This window comes from Struthio camelus, chromosome 1 (genome assembly GCF_040807025.1).
Source record: "Struthio camelus isolate bStrCam1 chromosome 1, bStrCam1.hap1, whole genome shotgun sequence".
Lineage (NCBI taxonomy): Eukaryota > Metazoa > Chordata > Aves > Struthioniformes > Struthionidae > Struthio > Struthio camelus.
In genome coordinates, this window is record NC_090942.1 from 146,253,227 (window position 1) to 146,272,160 (window position 18,934).

The following is an 18,934-nucleotide window of genomic DNA, read 5'->3' on the forward strand; positions in this document are numbered from 1 at the left end:
ATACAAGTGTGATAGTTGCTTTATGAATGTGCAGGCACCTTTGCATAATGTAGCATTTGTTTGTTATATGAATGGTCTTATTACCATACTATGAAGGAACTACTTTAGATGGGTGGAGCAATTTCCCTCTTTCCTTTGTCACAAGCAGGGATTCCTCGTCTGGAACAGAGCTTGATAACTTCATAGAACTTGCACGAGCAAATGAAAAACACATACCAGTACTAATTATCTGTATTAGTTATTCTTGTCCCACAGATTAGTCCCACATTTGTAGGCACTGTAAATAGCATGACAAAAGGAGAAGATATGAACTGTTTATTAATAATAGCTAGCATTGAAGGACTTACTTACTCACTTCCTCCGTACAGGTCTGGACAGGTTCTCTTAACTTGTCGTAGTGGTTTTACTATGATGGTGATGGCAAAGATATGCTTTAACAAGATTTGCAAGGAAAATAATGTATTTGCAGCGAGAGGAAAAAAAAAAAAAAGCAAGCTTTCAGGTAGACAAATATAAGGCTGTTCAGATTAAAGGAAAGATTATTTTGTCTAGAAGCATTAAGAGATTTAAAAGATTGATTCCCTTCACGAAGAACTAAAAGATCAAGGGTTAAGTGCCTGCCTAAATCATATTTGATTCAAGTTTGATATGTGTATCACAATGTCCCTTCTAACTAAATGACAGAGCAATGGTCTCTGCTTCCAATTCATAGACAGCCAGGTAGAAAGCCTGCAATCCTTTCCATTAGTTTACAATTGTTATCCAAAGGTCTCACGAGAAGAAGAAGGAATGGGAAGTACGCTAGTAACTTATCATCCAGTGAATCACTGAACTACCAGTGCAGTTATATGCGTGCCAAACCGAAGTTTGGCAGACACACGTACAAGAAAGGCAGTGTGGGGGAACAGAACTGAAGACGGGGACCCTTTTGACCACTCAACGTTCTGTACTTAGAGAGGAATATAAAGTAACTGAACACTTTCTGGAACTGAAATGGAAAAGAAAAACTCACTCAAAATCACAGGTGTTGAGAAAATTTTTATTTAAACTACTTTCCTCTATATTTTTTCAAATAAAATCTCTTTTAATAAGGCACTCATCATTTTTGTAAAGAACCTGCAACGCCTGGTACTTTTAGAGGAAAATGAAAATAGAGGTAATCCTTCCTGTAAGCACTTGAAAGGTAAAAGAAGGGAAATGTAGGGCATTAAACTCTGCTTTAAGCTAAAAGAATCATGCCGAAAGCATCTACTGCACGTGAGGTGAAACTGGAAAAGATCAGAACTATGAATTGTCTAGGGTAAGGGAAAGGCTAGAAATATTCAAAAAGTATCTGTGATGAAATGTTTGCACATGATACAAGACTATTGTAAAAGAGTTAAGACAGGGACAAAAGTAAAAGACTAGATGTAGAACAGAGCGCTATAGACCTTCCCACAAAGTGTCGTTGAACTGGGAAGTAAACTAAGTTTTATATCCACTACTTTAACCCAATGGCCAATGCTGCTCCCAAATGTAATTTAGGAAGTGAGGAGTTTTGATTCTCAATCTCAACTTATCTAGGAAGAATGACATTTTATTTTCTTAAAATATTGTGGAAAATAATCAGCATCTGCAAGGTAAGTTCTAAGTAGGTCGTATAGAAGTGGAAAAGCACAGCAATAATAAGTTGACAGTCTAAATATAAACACTACAATTACATTGCTACAATTACAACTAGCAAATGCTTTGGATGCCACTCTAGCGAGCTAGTCAGCACAAGGCTAACTTTAATCATAAGAAAAGAGGCACTAAATTCAATGGGGTTAATCCTATGCTTACAAACCTTGCTGAATCACAGCCTTTTTCATTATATCCTGTCATGCAGGCTATGCGTTAGGCTATAAGCTATTGAAGTGCGGCATTAGAATTTTTAACAAGCCTTAAGTTCTTCGCTGCAAGGAACTTAACCATCGTGACATGAGTTAAAACATGAGTTTAAAAGTAATCAGTATCTTCCGTAAAATATTCTCTGTCTTCTTTAACATCTGAATGGTGAATAATTTCTCATTTCTTATGAAAAAAATGGTTTCAAGAAGATTATATTTTGATGTTTTTGATAGATTTAAGTTAAGGTACTCTTTTTTGAAAATAATGATCATAACTAGCTTGCACCTCTTGCTAAAATCGTCTCAGTTTGCAATTTTCTGGCTAAAAAAAAAGTTATGTTTTGATATAGTCAGATATCTTTAATGCGTGAATGGCAGGTTAAGTTGATTTTCCAAAGAGTTACCTTAAACAAGATGTTTCTGCTATTGATAAGAGAGGCTTATTGGCTTGCTTGTCTTCTGACCAAATAGCAACTAAATTTACAGCCTGCCACAACATTTACAATTCGCAATTTAAGAAACCTTGAAAATATTCCATTCAAAGCACGGATCACAGCAACTCTTCAAGATAACTTACAAAACATAACAGAAAAGGGAATAACACAGGATATTAAAGGAAAACAGAAGTTCAAAATTTGCATCACATTACAAAGCCGACACAAATGACATTTGACATTCTATAGCGAAAGCGACATCCTCCTCCTGGATAGGTGAATTTTTTCCACAGGCTGACAAGAAGCAGAGATGACCTAGCATTTTTCTGAATCAGTCATAACCTTTCATGTCAACAAGCCAAAAGATAAAAATGCATATTACAGTCACCGAGTATCATGACTATAAATAGGACTGTTAGCTTCTCTTAAAACTGAGGAAAGGTGTAGGCATATATACGTGTGTGCATATACGTGTGTGTGTGTGCATATACATATAAAATCATATATATCATCTATATAATCACATATGTAACATATGTATTTACATAATTTTTATATACACACACCTAATTATTTCTCACCGTTTCTGAATCTACCCCACAGAGGCCAAAAGGCCTTATATCCCCAGGTTTTCACATTTAACAAAGAGGAGGTGCCACCCGTGTGACAACACCACTCACGGCTCAAGCTTACAGATACCCTGCCTCCTGGACCACGGGACAGGAGCTGTCAACTGCCTAAAACCGGGCCAGCATAAGGCATGGCAACAATTAGGATTTTTCCCTCCCAATTGTAAGGAAGGAAGCGCCGAAAGGCACCGAGCTGACGAGGCGCCCGGCGCGGCGGCCCGAGCTGCCCCGGGCGGGGCCGCGCTGAGGGGCCAGCTCGGCGCTCCCGCCGCGGGGCGGGGGGGACCAGGCCGCGCCTCCGGCCCGCCCCGCCCCGCCCCGGCAGCCCTCTGCGGGACCGTGCCGCAGCGGCGGGCAGGCCCCGCCTCTCCGCCCCGCGTGTGGCTCCGCTCGGCTGGGCTCGGCTCAGCGCGGCGCGGCTCGGCCCGCCCGGGCTCTCCCTCGCCATTGTCTGCCGGCGCGGCGGCTCGCCCCGGGGCCGCGATGCTGAAGGGCTCCGCACCCGCTCAGAGGCGGCAGCAGGAATTGGCTCCAGCGCCGCGGAGCAGCCACCCCGCTTGCTGAAGACTGAAACTTTACGTCGCTGCAGCTCCCTCGGCCCGGTCCGACCCGGCTCGGCTCGGCTCGCCCCTCTCCATGCGCTGAGCGGCCGCGGGGCGCCCGCTCGGCCCTATGGACGCCTTCAGCGCCGCCAAGGCCAAAATGGGGGCGAAGAGCGGCGGCGAGGCGGCAGCGGCGGCGGTGGTGGCGGGGCTCGGCGCTCCTCAGCCCGCCGCGCCGTCCCCCGGCCCCGCCGCGCCCGAGCCTGCGGCATACAAGCTGGAGGACCTGGAGACCCTGGCCACTGTGGGTGAGTGAGGGAGGGAGGGAGGGAGGAGACGCGGGGCGGCGAGACCGCGAGGAACAAAGGAGCTGCCCAGGTGCCCGCCCTGCCCGGCCGCCGGGGACAGCCCAGCGCCGGCTGCCCGCCACCCGCTGCCCCTGTGCTTCCCGCTCACCCTCTGGTTTTGTGTTGTTCCTGCCCCTTCGCTCTGCCCGCAGCCGCCCCTGCAGCGCGGCCGTTGGGCCCGTTCGGAGGCGGCGCGGTTGGGCTTTCGGCCGTTTAACGGCTGGCAGGTGCCGCCCGCCGTTGGGGGCCTCCCTCCACCTCCTCCCCCCCCCCCCCCCCCGAAACGCACCGTCGCGGCACTGGGGCGGAGGGAGGTCGCCGTCTGGTGCTAATGCTGCTCCGTGCGTAAAGTTAGTCAGGCTTGGCCGGGGGTGGGTGGGGGGGGGGACGCGTTTGGGACATCGCCCGACCTGGTTTTGTGCACGGTCCCGGGGCTTTAGTGCTGCCGAGCTGTTTTTATTCGACTTGCGTGTGATCTGAGCCATGGCCTGCGTGAGTTCCTGTGCCAGCCTCGGCTTCTCTCCCAGGCTGCCTGTGGTTGCCGTCTGCTTTTCAGGAAGACGCTGGGCACCTGTAGTATTAATGTAGTTTTGCAACTGTGTTTTGAGCCTGCAGAGGAGCACAGGAGACTGCTTGCCTTGGTCCTCCTTGACATTGTTGCACCAGTGCACTAAGAAGCCTAAGAACTGCCAGTATCATCGTCTCTTGCTGCGATACCGTGTTTCAGAGCTACAGCTGAATGATTTTATAACCTAGTTTGGCCTGTCTGCGTGGCAGGGACAATCACTGGCTGAAGCCTAAACACCTTTAGTTATAAAAACTTGATTTATGTGGTTAGCTTCATTTACCTGCATCCTGATAGAAATGCATCATTTAAGTGCAGTTGTAAGGCCAGTGAAGAGCTCAGACAGGTTAACTGAATGCAGGTAAGTGTATTTAACAGCCTGAATCCATGCTGTCGCCCTGAGTGTTGATGCAAAGATATCTTACCTTGTGTAGAATTTTGGTAAAAGGGAAAATTACATTTCAGATTTACCACACTTTAAAAAAAAAAACACTGACTGTAATCTGCAATATTGCAAAGTACATGCATGTATTTAATAAAATGACATCTCAAGGGACATCTGTGGTGATGTTCACTGTGTTCATACCCAGTGTAGTATCTGTCAGTGCATTATGCTTCAAAGGGAGCGTGAATGGATAATTACAAACACTTTTGCACTTGGTTGGAAGGATTGTTTGTTCAGCTATACAGAAGGGTTTTTTTATTATTATTTTTATTTATTGGGAAGTGGTTTTTGGATAGGATTATTCGAGTAACTTCACTTTCCCTCCCCAAGCTTGCTGTAGTTAAGCTGTCTTCAGTCAAGACAGTGTGATTTTAAACCCTTTCTCGGTTAAGCTGCTGGTTTAATTTATGTTTTCTAAAATGCTATTGGAAAGGCATAAGAATGTCATGATTGATGCAGGCCACGTTATTCTCTCTTGAAGCTTGCTGCATTTTTAAATAATATTTCAAGTTAAAATGTGCATGAGTGTCTTATTGAGAAGTTAAATGAGATTATCAAAAGACTGAAAGCATCTTGATTCTTTTTCTCCACTAGAAGTGATTAATCCGGTTTGAGACATCACAACTAGTTGCTGTGGATGTGATTGTCATCACAGGGGATTATGACTTCACATGAAGCATAGGCTGCAGGAAAATACTAATTCTTAAACAAAGGTCTAATTGTCATGGAAATATTCCTAAGGAAATGAAGAAATTTAAAACTAACACAAGGATTATTTCTGAACAGCATATCTTTTTACAGTGTTCTTTAAGGTGCCACTTAGAGCTTAAGGAAGAGGAAGGTCATCATGCCACAAAGAATGACGAGGAGATTCCTCTTTAAAAAAAAAAAAAAAAAAAAAGGAGGGGGGCTTTACTGTATGCCAGTGCTCCTCAGTAGAAGGCTGTGAAGAGGGAACAGATCTTGCTCTTGACTGAGAAGCAAAATAGTTGCGTCAAAGTGATACCGAAAGTGAACACAGTTATACTTGCCTCTGAGTGGCAGTTTATAAGCTCAAAGATACCAGTGCCTTGCTGTGTCTGCAGTACATTGAGATCTGAGCTAGTATCTCTGCATGAGGTTGGGCATCTCTGCAAACACCTACTAAGGTGCTACATTGTACTCCTTAGTTAACTATGCTGTGAGTTAAACCAGTGTAGAATACCCCAGAATGTAGATGTTTAGTTTAGCTTGAGAAGCTCATTTTGACTAGGCTTAAACCTATTTTTAATTAAATTAATTAAATACAGTTTAGGTTTATATCACATGCACTAGAAGAGGTTTTTTTTTTTTTTTTGGCAAAAGTTTAAGTAAATAATACCATCCTCCACTTTTCTGACCTCCCTGCATGAGGAGATGAGATTAATATACTGTCATCAATTTTACTGCAGCAATTTAGTCCTGCGTGCAGTTTGACTGCTATGATAAGATTAGCCATTTTCTTTCTGCTGCTGTTCTGGAAAGCTGTGTGCCCCATCTAATATATCTGGAGACATCTGTGAAGAGGAGGGGGCTGCCCAGAAATTACAGGGCAGGAAGTTCTGATATCAGGATATGTGTCTGACAAAGGAGTGGAGGAAGAGAGAGAAAAATACAACAGCTGGGGTGCTTCAGCCTTCAGGATACAGAATTCTGCTTTAGGATACAGTGATTCTAGTAGAATCACTGTTGCTTATAGATTAGCCCAGGCTTAGAAACCCAGGCATGGTCTTGGAAACTACCGGCTTGAGAAAATGGCAACGTAGGGAGGAGAGTTCCATGCTGGTACAGCTGCAGTGTGAGTAATGTTTGAGGTAACTAATGTTAGTCATTATAATGTCCATTGCCGTTTTGAAACCGCACAGTGTTTATGTTTTTGTCACCTGTGAAGAGGGGAGCTGCTTTTTGCCCTGTTTAGTTAACAGAGGGCTAAAGATCAGAGGAAGTATTAGCTAGTTTGTAAGGAATTTATTTGTGCTAGTTAGCGAATCTGACTTTTTTAGTTATTTGCCCCAAGAGAAGAATCCGCAGGTCTGGGTTAGACATGTTATTGCTCCCTTTAATATTGGAGGAACTTAAGCATCTGCAAATGGGGCTTGTAATATGGGCAGCCAAGAAGACTCTCTGTGTGTGGGTGAGTTTTTCTTGTTGTTTTTGAACTATGTGGGGGAAGTATGTCTGAAATGCTATTTTTCCCCCAGAATTAAGTAATTCTTTGTCTCTTTAATTAGGTGTCTGTGAGACTATGATCATCCTTGGATTGAGGTGCCTTCTCTTGGAGGATGGAATGAAAGTTTGTAGGTTGAAAAAAAATTTGGAAGTGGTGCCTGCTTTACATGTAATAGCTACTGGTTTAACATCCTTCAAAGTCTAATATATTAAAAACTCTCTGTTAACCTGACTGCCATAGTGCAGGCTGGATTGAGAGCACTCTGTGCAAATTCTGTTGGAAGCTATGCCTGTTCTAGCAAAGAATTAATTGTGAGGGCAGAAAGAGAGCAAAAAGGGAAAATGGTTTTAGCATGGAGGGCAGGAGGGCATTTATCTCCCTAACATGTCCCAGGCTTCCATCTTTATTTTCTTTGTTTTGATGTCTTCTGGACATTTTGCTAAAAGAGTTGGGAGCAGAGGCTAGAACACAGTTGGGACAGTGCCCTCATCTTTAGTCTGTAAACTGAAGTTAGGGGGTTGGGAAGTGGATAGGAGTTGGGTGCATGCTGGTCTCTGGCACTAGGAGAACTTGAAGAGCATTTCAGTGAGGGGACTTCCTAAGAGGTTGAAGATGTGGCTTTGAACCTACTGAGATGATTGCTTTTTGACTGGTCCTCTGAAGTCAGAGCTAACTGGTCTCACTCTGGAGCTATTCAAGGTGCCTTGTTGTCCACTTCGGTTTTTGAATTAATTTTCTTGTCAAAGAAAGTTAAACTATGAATGTTTGCTCAGCATGCTTAATTTGCTCAGACAAGCCTGAAGTATTTTGTGAATCTCTGTTGGACTTAAGTAATTTTCAGCTGTGCCAAGGTTGTGGTAGTTCTGCACATGCGCGGAAGCAAGAACTTAAATGCTTGACCTTTTTCAGTGGAACTTGCCTGCTAAAGTTTCGTGGTGCACTCAAGAGGTGTGTTAGCAATTACTTGCATAAATTTTATGGGAGCCCGTTTCAGCCTTTTTGAAGTCTGGGCTGTGGAAGAGAGAGGAATGGTGAACCCTAGTAGCCTAGCTCCTGAACCCTCCTGTTGGCAATGAGTGTTTTTAATAGGAGCACCCTTATTATTCAGAGTAGCCAGAGGGGCTGCAATTGAATTCCTTACATATTATCTTGAAACAAAGATACTAACTCTTGAGTTACACTGCAGTGAAGAAGTGTTTCGGATAAACTAGCATAATAAGCACAAGAAAAACAGAAGAGATTGCTTTTCTTTTGGATAAGTACGATGGGGGATGAAATCTTTTGTTTCCAAATGAAATGTGTGATAATAAGGGGAAAATTAGAACTATAGGGAGGACAAAGAAGGCAAACTTATTTTTGTCCTCTCTCACGTTAGATGTATTTCGTGCCCTTTTTTTCAAAGTACAGTGAATACTGAAGCATGCATTATAAATGTAAATCAGATTTTATACCTCCATTAGATTGAAATATTTTAATAATAAGCATCATCTTTATTGGAAAAAATTCTTTTAAACATCGTTCCCATGAAGTGCTTTAAACAAATGTAGAATCAAAAAATTGGGCAAACCAGTATTTTAATTTTTCTGAGCACGGGAAGAACCTAAAGTACATGGGAAAAGTGAGAAGCAACACGCTTTTACATAGTTAATTTCATTATGTCCACAGGCATAGAATATGCTTGCCGAATATATTTTTAAATGACGTTACGTCAGAGGGACACTAGGTGCAAAAATGCAGTCCACAGCTGTAAGAATGAATCTGCTTTTCTAAAGGATATCACATTTTTTCCCCGTGTATGGTCCAAGCCAAAAATTTGTCACCAGAATAGTGAAGTTCTGCTTTAATAGCTAGGAACCCCAGTGGCTTCTTAGCAAGTCTTATTTTTGGTTTCACTATTTAGCGTCTCACCTGTTTAAGAATTATTAATTATTTTATTTTAATAATTTAAAATATTATTCTGAGGATTTTTTTCCCTGTTTGTCACCTTTTCTTCATATTGAAATGATGAATAATCGTGATTTTACTTGACAGTATCCTTAAATAGCACAAGTTTTGAAAGAAAACACAGTCTGACTGTTATGACTGTAGTGGTGACCTGAATTCACCATTACATTAACACGTCTTTGAGACTTTAGTCATCAAACTAAATGACTTGGATTTTATTTTCTCTCTCCTTTTTTTGGAATGCATTTCTTGTTTCATTTCTCCCTTCCACAAGATCATACTTGTCCTAAAATAAATCTTTGCTATTGTTGTAGCTGATAACAGAGAAAATGACCAAGTATGAGTCAGCTTTATTCTGTTGCTTTTCCTGTAATCCACTGGTGAAGGTAACTGAAGCAGCATAGTATTAGGGAGTGGGCAGCAACAGGTCCTCTCTGATAAGGTTCTTATTAGGCTGGAAAAATTAGGTTGAAATACGTATTGTCTTTAATTTTTCAGGAAGAAAGATCAGAAAAGAGAAGAGTATACGAAAGAAGCCTGAGTATGTGAAAACTGGAAGTTCACATTTGTATTTTTCTATCTTCAGTGTGAAAATCAGATATTGGGGTAAATGGCTTAGTGTTTGCCTGTCACCTGTATCTTTTACCTTAATCTTATTTAAGTATCTAATCGGTTGCAGAAGGAACTTCAGAATTCTTTCTCTAACATTGTGGACTTGACAGCATATTATACAGTAGGTGTCCTTTGACACTCAAATGTACTACTTGCAAATAAATAATTAGTAAATAATCCAATAAATCTGTATAACCCAGGAATGCCCAAAAGTGTATGCTGTGATGCAGAGAATCAAGTAATCTGGAATCCAACTACTGCTAATGTTGTAGAAAAAGGAAACATGCAAAACCTCCTTATCACAAAATCAAGAATGCCAAGCCCCTCCTTCCCCCATTTTAATTCTCAATATATGATTTTGTTTTCCCATAAGCAGACTCTTTCAAATGAATGAACAAACAAGTCCTTTTTGTTTTAAAGGGGATATGATACAAGATTCTTTTAAGCTCTGTTCAATTTTTGCACTTCACGCTACCGCAGTGGATCAATTTTGATTTGAAATGTGTTGCTTTATTTTTTTTAATACTGAGGCACATCAGGGATTTTCCCTACCTTAGAGGAGCCTCTTCTTTACTCTAGAGACTTACGTTCAGAGTGCTCAGGAAATTCATGCAAAAGGCATGAGATATGCAATGTCCAGTAAAATGACCTCTTGAGGGATATGGGGGGAGTATTTGAAAAAATATTACCTCTGAAACACCGAATGTTGTTTATTTTAAAGACTTGGAGGGAGGGGCTGTGTATCTGTAACACAGATAAAGTGCTTCTGTGAGCACTTTTGTGCTGCACCTGTTTTTAATCCCAAAATAAAAAAGGTATAATTTCTGAGGACAATACAAATTGTTCATTTTGGAAAGATGGTTTGAACTGGAAGATGTTCTACTCTGAATTGTATCCTGAAAACGTTAAAATAGCATATTCCTGATTAGGATTAACTTGAGTGTGTGTGGTGGTTTTTGTGTATTTTGTTTTGTTTTTGTTTTGTTCTTTTTTGCACATAGTTTAAGGGCCACAGTCCTAGTGAACTCTAAGTTTTGTGCTTTCACAATTCAATTTAAGCAGTTTAACTACATCTATGTAAATACTTAAGCTTTTTCACTGAAAGGATGAAAGAGAACTGAAGCAGAAAAAAACAGTGTGGAAGCTGTAAGTCCAAATATATTAAAAGTGTTCTGGATGTGCTCTTCTGGATGTATCTACCCTGTAGACAGTTACAGCTCTTTTCTTCGGAAAAACCTAAACTAAGTTTAAATTGTCCAGTTTGGGCAACAGTTGTATGGTTAAAGTGTCTGCACTTCTGACTGGTTAAACAAGCTTGCGTGAGCTTGAGGGTAATGCTCACGCTGAAGGATGCATTAATATCTTTACCCATTTTAAAGGTAATTTGAGGATGTTTGCAGGAGTACGTCTGCAGTGTAGAAATGCTCTTCAAATGTGTGCACTTAAAAATTCTCCCTTACACTTGGTGAATTTTGACAGCTACCCCAACCAGTCTTAAGTTGCGCTAATCTATGGCATTTGTTCTGTGAGAACTTTCCACTTGGCTGCCGTCTTTCTTCACTCCAGTCCCAACCTAGAGCATTTGATACCTGGTCCATTAATAGATTGACAGTAACTTTTGTGCGAGTGAGTTGTCATTTTCTTCTCCAGAGAATCAGTTTGTCTCCTTTGATACGCTTCATCTCAGACAAGTTGCCGGTGTGTGAGTTTACCTATTTATTTATAACTGAAATACATTACAATTAAGGAAGAAAGCGTTGTTTCTATGTGATTAAACTTGGTGACATAGCATGTTTCTGTGTAATACCAATGGAAATGGAATGTTATACTTGGCTGTCAGGTTAATTTTTAGTCTGGTCATTGGAGTAATTCCTTAACTTTTTATTTGTGACCCTCAACTTTCTTAGTCTATGGCAAAAAAAAAATCAATTTGACATGCTCTGTTCTAATTAAGTAATTTGAATACTTATATTGTTACTGATCATCTGTTTAATATTAAAAAAAAAAAGTGGATAACCAATCTACTTTTTACAATGTGTTTTCTAGCACGTGTCTGCCAACAAGTTACGGTTTCCAAACAGGCTTGCTTTTAGGTAAAAAAATTCTTTGCTCTTGTTTCTTTTCTGGATATTCACTTTGGAGATCAACTACAGCTTTCTCTATAGGAATGTAAGGAAATATTTATAGAACTTATTTAAACAAATTCTGCAGCTTAAAGTAGAAGGAGAATTAGAATATGGAAAAGTCTTCTGCTCACTTTGTATCAGTCAGAGCATATGTAGAACTTCTTAGTTAGCTGCCTTTTAGCACTTAGCAGTTCTTTATTTCTACAAACAATTAATGCAAAATCTGCAGCATGTAACAAAACTAGCTTTTTGTTTGTTTTTAATTAGGATATATCTGACTCCCTTAAAGTATTATTTCTGAGCTAATTTTTCATGACAGAGCGCATAGCTAGTATCTATTTGCTCGATTCCACTGTGCAACTAGCAAGAATTCAAGAGATTAGTGACTTGTATTTTACCTTCTTTGGACTACTGGGGAAAGGTAACTTACGTTAGAAAAACTATTTAATTTAAACTGTTATTAACAATTATAACCCATGACTTAAACCTTGCAGTTTTCTTTGTATATACCTGGCATTTTCTTAAGCATATATTAAAAAGCACTAAAGCTATCAATGCAATGTAGTATTTTATCAGGAAAATGTGACAATTTAGTCATTTATATCATCTAATACAAGAGGAAAACATGTAGTGCTGCTAAAGTGGTGCTTTTTGTTTCATTTTTATTTTGATTTTTTTCCCCTCCCTTCTTTTTATGCCTTGGAAGGGAGGTAATAGTTTTTTACATTAAAAAAAATATATATATATGTAGTGCATTTTTTAGTGTCCTCTGTGCAGTATTTGACTTTTGGAAAGGTTCTTCATTAAAACAAAGCTTCTTGTGCAGCATTCTTACGTTTGCTTGAATGTTGTTCTCTTTGTATGGAGAGGTGTGGGGGCTTCAGGCAACCTAAAATATTTACAGTAATGACACTGCTGTTATTGTTGGAGGTGCAGGGAGCTCCCTGGATTAAAGCAAGATGTCTAGTTAGTATTACTTTTTATCCCTCTCCATATCCTCTAGTTAGTAAATTAAATGCTGCAAAAATGTTTAGGTAGATGTTATGAGAGCTGTCCCTGCACAAACTCTTCAAAAACAGGCTAAACAGGTAGAAGATCTTTACTTTGCTGATAAACTGATGAGGATGCACTGTAATAGCTACATGGATGTTAAATATAAAAATCAGATGCATGGATGCTCATTGTATTTATGTAAAACTTCTGGTACTACAATAGCAAACTGCTCTGGCCACCTACCCCAGAATGATGACCTATTTCTAGTTTCAGACTCCTCCCCCAGCTTGGTATTGGCTTCTTACATCTCTTTGGGTGCAGGAGGTGATAGTCTGTATAGTTTTGATACTCTATGGCCTGCTAAAAATGACTTTAGAGTTTGCGTTTTAAAATTTTGGCTAGTTTCTATGAAGATTACTGGGTAGCTCTGTTTCTGTGTCCCTAGAGAGCTAACACACAATAAGCACAGCTGCTGGTCAGTCAGTTTCCAAACTGAGGTTCTTGTTGCCTCTTTCATCAAAATGTTTCAGGCTGCATTTCAATATGTTGAAAAAGTATTCTGATGCTACTAAGCTGTCCCGGATTCTTGTGACTTATGAAGGCCTGTGAACGCTTCTGCACTATGTATCTCTCTCTATTTAAGCAACCCACTTGTCACGCTCTGAAGTGGTGGATATGTAAGTTGGATTAAATTAACAGCATTGCTTCTCTTCCTTTTTTTTATTGACCAGCATAATTTAGTCCATTTAAAATAAATTCTCATTAGTGACCAGCATAATGTAGTGCATTTAAAATAAAGTCTCATTCGTGACCATCTATGTAGATAATTGCCTATTCAGTAATATCTTTTGAAATAATTTGAGAGATAGTCAATTTATATATTTTTTTTTCTGAAAGTTTCTGAATGTTGCAACTTAATTCAGATGATTCTACTTAAAAGCTCACTTTTAGCAATTTCACAGTGAGTAGAAATGATTCCTTGGACCTCTTTATGGAAATTTTTCCTTGCTCAAAATTGTTACCTTAGTTTTTGTGCTAGGAAAAACAACTAGGAAGAAGCTGTGTGAAAGACAGTATTGTCCCACAACAGAGAGCCATTAGAGGGAAAACAGAGTAACTGAGGAGATAGAATCTGAGTGTGGTATAACACTGAAGTTGATGCAAAATACTATAAGTGAAATGGAAATCTATTTCTCTGAAAAAAAAAATAAATCCATTTTTGGGTTTCAGCTGTGTATATTCCCTGCTTTGTAAGTTGAAAAGCAGATCAATTGGGGAACAGCCACTTCTGATGCTTTAAATTTAAGCTGTGAAAGCTTTCTCTATCACAGGTTTGTGTGTTCACAGACTTTATTTAGCTGTTTCTTTTTTCTTTAAACTTAGGTTTATCTTTGAAAACTAAAATGTGAAAGTTTTTTTTTTTTTCTATAACTGAATAACATTTTACAGCTAAGTATTTATACTTCTTTCTGGGAATTTGTGTGATGCGTTGTTGTTCCCAAAACATACATCCTTTGTTCTAAATGTCTAGAACTATCTCCTCTCTTGTTATCTGCAACACTTGATGTTTACTGTAAGCTGAAAGATTATTTTGATGGAGAGGAAGATGTTTGAGGGCTTTATGTTGTTTCTTTTGTAGTTAGGTAAGCCTAAACTTTCAGTACTCCCACTGCACAGTCAGTTGTGGGTTAGCAGACTGTAGTTTGCTATAGCGTTTCTGGCTTGTGAGGCAAATTTGGAATAATGATGGGAAATTAATCTTTTGGAAATCAGTGATAGGTCAGTGTGAGTAGGTCGTGTGCATTCTGTGGGATAACAGTCTATTTGAACTCTGAAATCTAAATGATATTTTGGAATGTATAGCTTATTCCGGAAGTATAAAAGGACATAATTTTTCAAGCAGAAATTGAGCATAGAATATCCAAGCAACTGGGATATCAGTTAGGTTGCACATTTATGGAATTGCATCAGAAGAGTTTTGAGAAACGGGCTCAGTCTTGTTTAGTAAGGTTTTTTTATTATTATTTTAACATGAAATATGTATGAATTACGGTATTCTGCTGAAGATGTCCCCCTTTCGTGAATTCTTTATCTGCTGAGAAGAGCTTGTTGTACATGGTAATATTAAGTAGACAAGCAAAATTGTGAAGTGAGGTACTTGGAAAACAAGCTAGTCCCTCAGCAGTTTTTGTTTTTTGTTCTTGCTGTTTTTTCTTTTTCTGTCCAGTCTGCAGATAAACCTGTCTAAGTTAAAACTAAAGCAGAATTTGGTTGCATGCTTCTCAATTTGAATGAGTTTGGACTGTTTCTTATTACTTCTAAGAATTGTATAGGATGTATGCCTTGGTGATAACAGTCTGAAATGCAAATAATTTTATCTCCCTTTGAATCTTGATCTTCAAAGTTTAATTAAAAGTGATATACTTTGAAATCCTGAATTTGGAGTTTTGGAGTTGAAGGTTCACACCTCCTTATTAATTGTAAATATTCTGTTTCATTTTTACTGATTTTTTGGGAAAATTGGTTATTTATATTTTAAAAAAAGAGTCTACTTAGTGAAATATAGACTACCAAACTGAGTGAATAGTCTGAGAAGAGTGGCAGACAGTAACAGAGATGAATGTGTGAGGCATTATCTTTTACTCACAATATTTGAGTTCCCCATTGAAAAATAAAACAGTGCAAATCTAGTGGAGTAGCATTTACCTCAAGAAATCAAAAATAAACCTGATGGATGTTGAAACCACAGAGTAAGTTAAAGGGGTTTATGCTGTTTTGAGGCATTCTTCCCTTTTGTTCAGGTAGGTCTCTGTTGCCTCAATATTGTTTCTTTTCAGAGCAAAACAAGTAGGACAAGAAGAAAATGAAAGCGTCCAGGAGCACAACTGGATGGATGTTCTAAATGAGCATATGTGACGAAACAGATTATACAAGTGCTTGATTTGGTAGGAGTAGCAGAACTTACACTGGTTGATAGTACAGAATGTGAGACGTCAGCAATTTTACGTTAATGCTTCATCTGGAAATATGCCAGCTGTGGGTTCACTGATACCCAAAAGCTGGGCATTCCTGCGTAGAATACCGCCAATTTATCTCCTGTAACAAAATATGTTGATAAATCTCTCTCTAATCTTCATGTGTTTTGGCATTTAAAGTGTTTGTAGGAGGAAAAATGCTCCTCCTTGTGACTGTTGGATAGAACCTAATTGGTTTTCAGTTTTGATAGAGAAGTTAGAGATATTTTGTTTGAGAACAAATACAACTCTGTTACTTGGCCTTCCTTGGTTCTCTGAAATACGATTCTTGAAACAGGCAAATTAGATAGTGATTGTAGTAATACAAGAGACCTGGAAATGCTAAGACACTTGGGAGAGTGGGAGGTGGGGGGCCGGGGGGGGGGGGGAGGAACAAACAAACAAATACTGTTTGATTGCTTTGCTTCAGAGATCCTTCTGTAGCACAGTTGCTTTATTTTTATAATCAAGATGAATCCTCTTTTTGTAAACTTGCATATAAATTGCAATAAACTACAGTTATTTCTTCTAAGGGTTTTGCAAATAGTATACAGATTGCATTTTAAAGATTAAGAAATTCAGTAAATTACTAAAAAGGACTGTACAAAGAGAATTGTTGCCTAGGGACTCTTTAAACATTAATAGTACTTTAAAGGATTTACCAGTATACAAGTTAATGGCAGTGTTTAACTTTCTCTTAAGAATTAAGACATTAATCGCTTTTTCTAGTATCTCCTGAGGAGGTATATGTTGGATAATGCAATGCTCATATCCTCTTCCATCAGTGATGTAAAAGGACCTCTTATAGATGAAACAATTTCATCAGTCTCTGTCCTGTCGTCTGAGACTGTTAACTTGTCCCTAGAAAATGTTCATAGAATTATAAATACTTAGTATGCCTAATAATGTTTGATGTTTGGCATATTTCACCTCTTTTCATGGCAGAGGTGTGCCATTTATCCGTGCTGTAGAAAACTTAAAATGCTACATCTTCAGTAAGAAGCATTAAGAGATGATAAACTAATAGACCAGTAGCTTTCAGTCACAACTGATTTGGGTTATATTTGAACCAATGACCCTGTCCAGATAGATGAGTTTTGTTTACTTCTGATCCTTATATCTAGCCCTGCCTTCTAATTTTAGCACATATGTGCTTGTGCTCCATTTTCTTAAGCATAATTCCCAAATTACAAATTATATTAAAATGTTTATTCTTTACTATTAATAATTTAAAATACGTTTCTGTTGAAACGTGTTATGTCAACTCTTGATAGTGACTGAACTTCTTAGCAAGATGCTGCAATTTTTGAGAAACTTAAGAGTCCACAAGGCTTGTCAGAAGCTTTGTGCCATGTGAACTACAGCTCATGAATTCAACTAGCTGTAAGTTAATCTATCCTGTTGATGTGGTATTGAATTTGCTATTAACTGCTCTCTTTACTGCAGCCTGTGATCCTGTTTTTAAATGCATCAAACCAGGTTCAGATAATTAGTTCTGAGATTTTATGAGGGAAGAGAATTGGAGAGGGCAAAAGTGAGAAGCAGCCATGACAGTGAACAATAAAATAGGTTAACATGTGGTAGCGTATGGGTATATGGGTGTGTGCGTTTACGCACTCGCACATTCATTCACTCACTCTGTGTATGTGGGTGTATATTTAGTTTTTTTGTGTGTGTGTATTTATGGATGTGTTTTAAATGTTTCTAAGAAATGTGATGTATGGCATGTATCAGAGGGCTTTTTTTCTTTAGCTTTGGTGAAACGACATATGGAATGTTTTGCTCTACATTGGCAAAACTGTTAAGCTGTCAAACTTAGTGGTATTCGTAGCATAGCAATGGGAAATAACCGAAGATCTAAAAGAAAATACTGATTTATGAAAACAAGATAACTCAGTTTTATTTTTAAGATTTCAGTATTAATAAATGTAACTGTTTCTAGCGACTGCAAAGTGAGAGCACTGTGGTATAAAAAGGGCTTTATAAGGTTGACTGGGATGTAAATGACTGATATGCTGAGGTAGAAATTCTGTTTTTTATTACAAAGATCTATAGTAGTTCTCACTACTCTTACTGTTAGATAACGTACTTAACATTTTTTTATGCTCATACAGGGCTTTAGGGGTTAAATTATGGGAAAGTTTGATTGATCTTTAATGCTGTGACTTGATTTCCGTGCAATATTGTAAATGTATGTAAAAGTTAAACTTCTGTGTCTAGAGTGGAGATTTATGGGAAAGGATGTAGTTAGGTAACACGCAGACTGATGAGTTTGAGAGCTCAAGGCCAAGCCCTATAATCACCTGATACTTTGACTGTCATAAATAAAAGATATGCTTTCTTCTCCCCTCCCCTGCCCCCACTACTTGGAACAGAGAGCTGTCCGTACATATTGAGTCAGTGTACTTATCTAAACCATTGTCATAAAATGTAATTTTTAAACACCTCTACTGACTTTTCTTGTGTCCACATCTTAGTAATTCACCACTGCGCTACTTTCTGCTTAGTTACCATCAGATGAGCGGGTGAATCCAATCATTAGGTTGAGATTCTGTAACATGAGCTGGATTGTCAAAACTCATTCCATATTATTGAAAAATGTAAGGATGAGATTTAATACATGCAGCATAAATTGGTAAATGTGAATGCAGTTGCATGATGTTTTCTTCTGAATGCATTTAGAGACTAAACCTAATATATGTGGCAGAGCTCAGAAATGCTTTCAGATTTTATGGACACATATGTGTCAGGGTACATGCAAGTATGTGTCTAGTGTAGTAAGTTTTTCTGTTCGCCCGCCCCCCCCCCCCCCCCCCAGTGAAAGATAACATGTAAGAAAGAAAGGTCTTCTCATTAACATTTAGAAATGACAAACAAATTGGACCAAAATTACCATTTGAAAAGGCACCTGAGATATGTTTTGGAGGATGATATACAACTGAAAGAAGCATATACTATGCCCTTATGGTAGGATTTAGTAATGTTTTGTAATAGTGGAAATACAGGTTTTGATTTTCTTAATTGTAGGCCTTCTCAAACTGTATGTATTGTTTTATACCAGATAAGCTGGTCACTCTATAGAACTAGCTGTCAAATAGAATAAAATGGGTCTGAAATCACTTGCCTATATTTTGATGTATAAATATTACAAGAAGTAAAGAGCTTAGTTCATCTCCAGTGTTTATATTAGCTAGGAAATTGAGTAATGCAGCTGCAGAAAACTTCAG

At 38.9% G+C, this 18,934-nt stretch overlaps 1 protein-coding gene across 2 annotated transcripts in view; it reads left to right on the forward strand.

Moving 5' to 3' along the window:
* The first annotated feature begins 3,262 nt into the window (after positions 1–3,262).
* PRKX (protein kinase cAMP-dependent X-linked catalytic subunit) overlaps positions 3,263–18,934 on the forward strand; it is a 57,222-nt gene continuing 41,550 nt past the window's right edge. Inside the window, exon 1 of one of the 2 annotated variants that reach the window (XM_068921694.1) lies at positions 3,263–3,781. In XM_068921694.1, the coding sequence (XP_068777795.1) occupies positions 3,604–3,781 (178 nt within the window). In that variant the 5' untranslated portion in view covers positions 3,263–3,603. Of the gene's footprint in view, positions 3,782–6,854; positions 6,983–18,934 lie in introns of those variants that run through there. The other variant, XM_068921704.1, reaches the window with a different exon arrangement.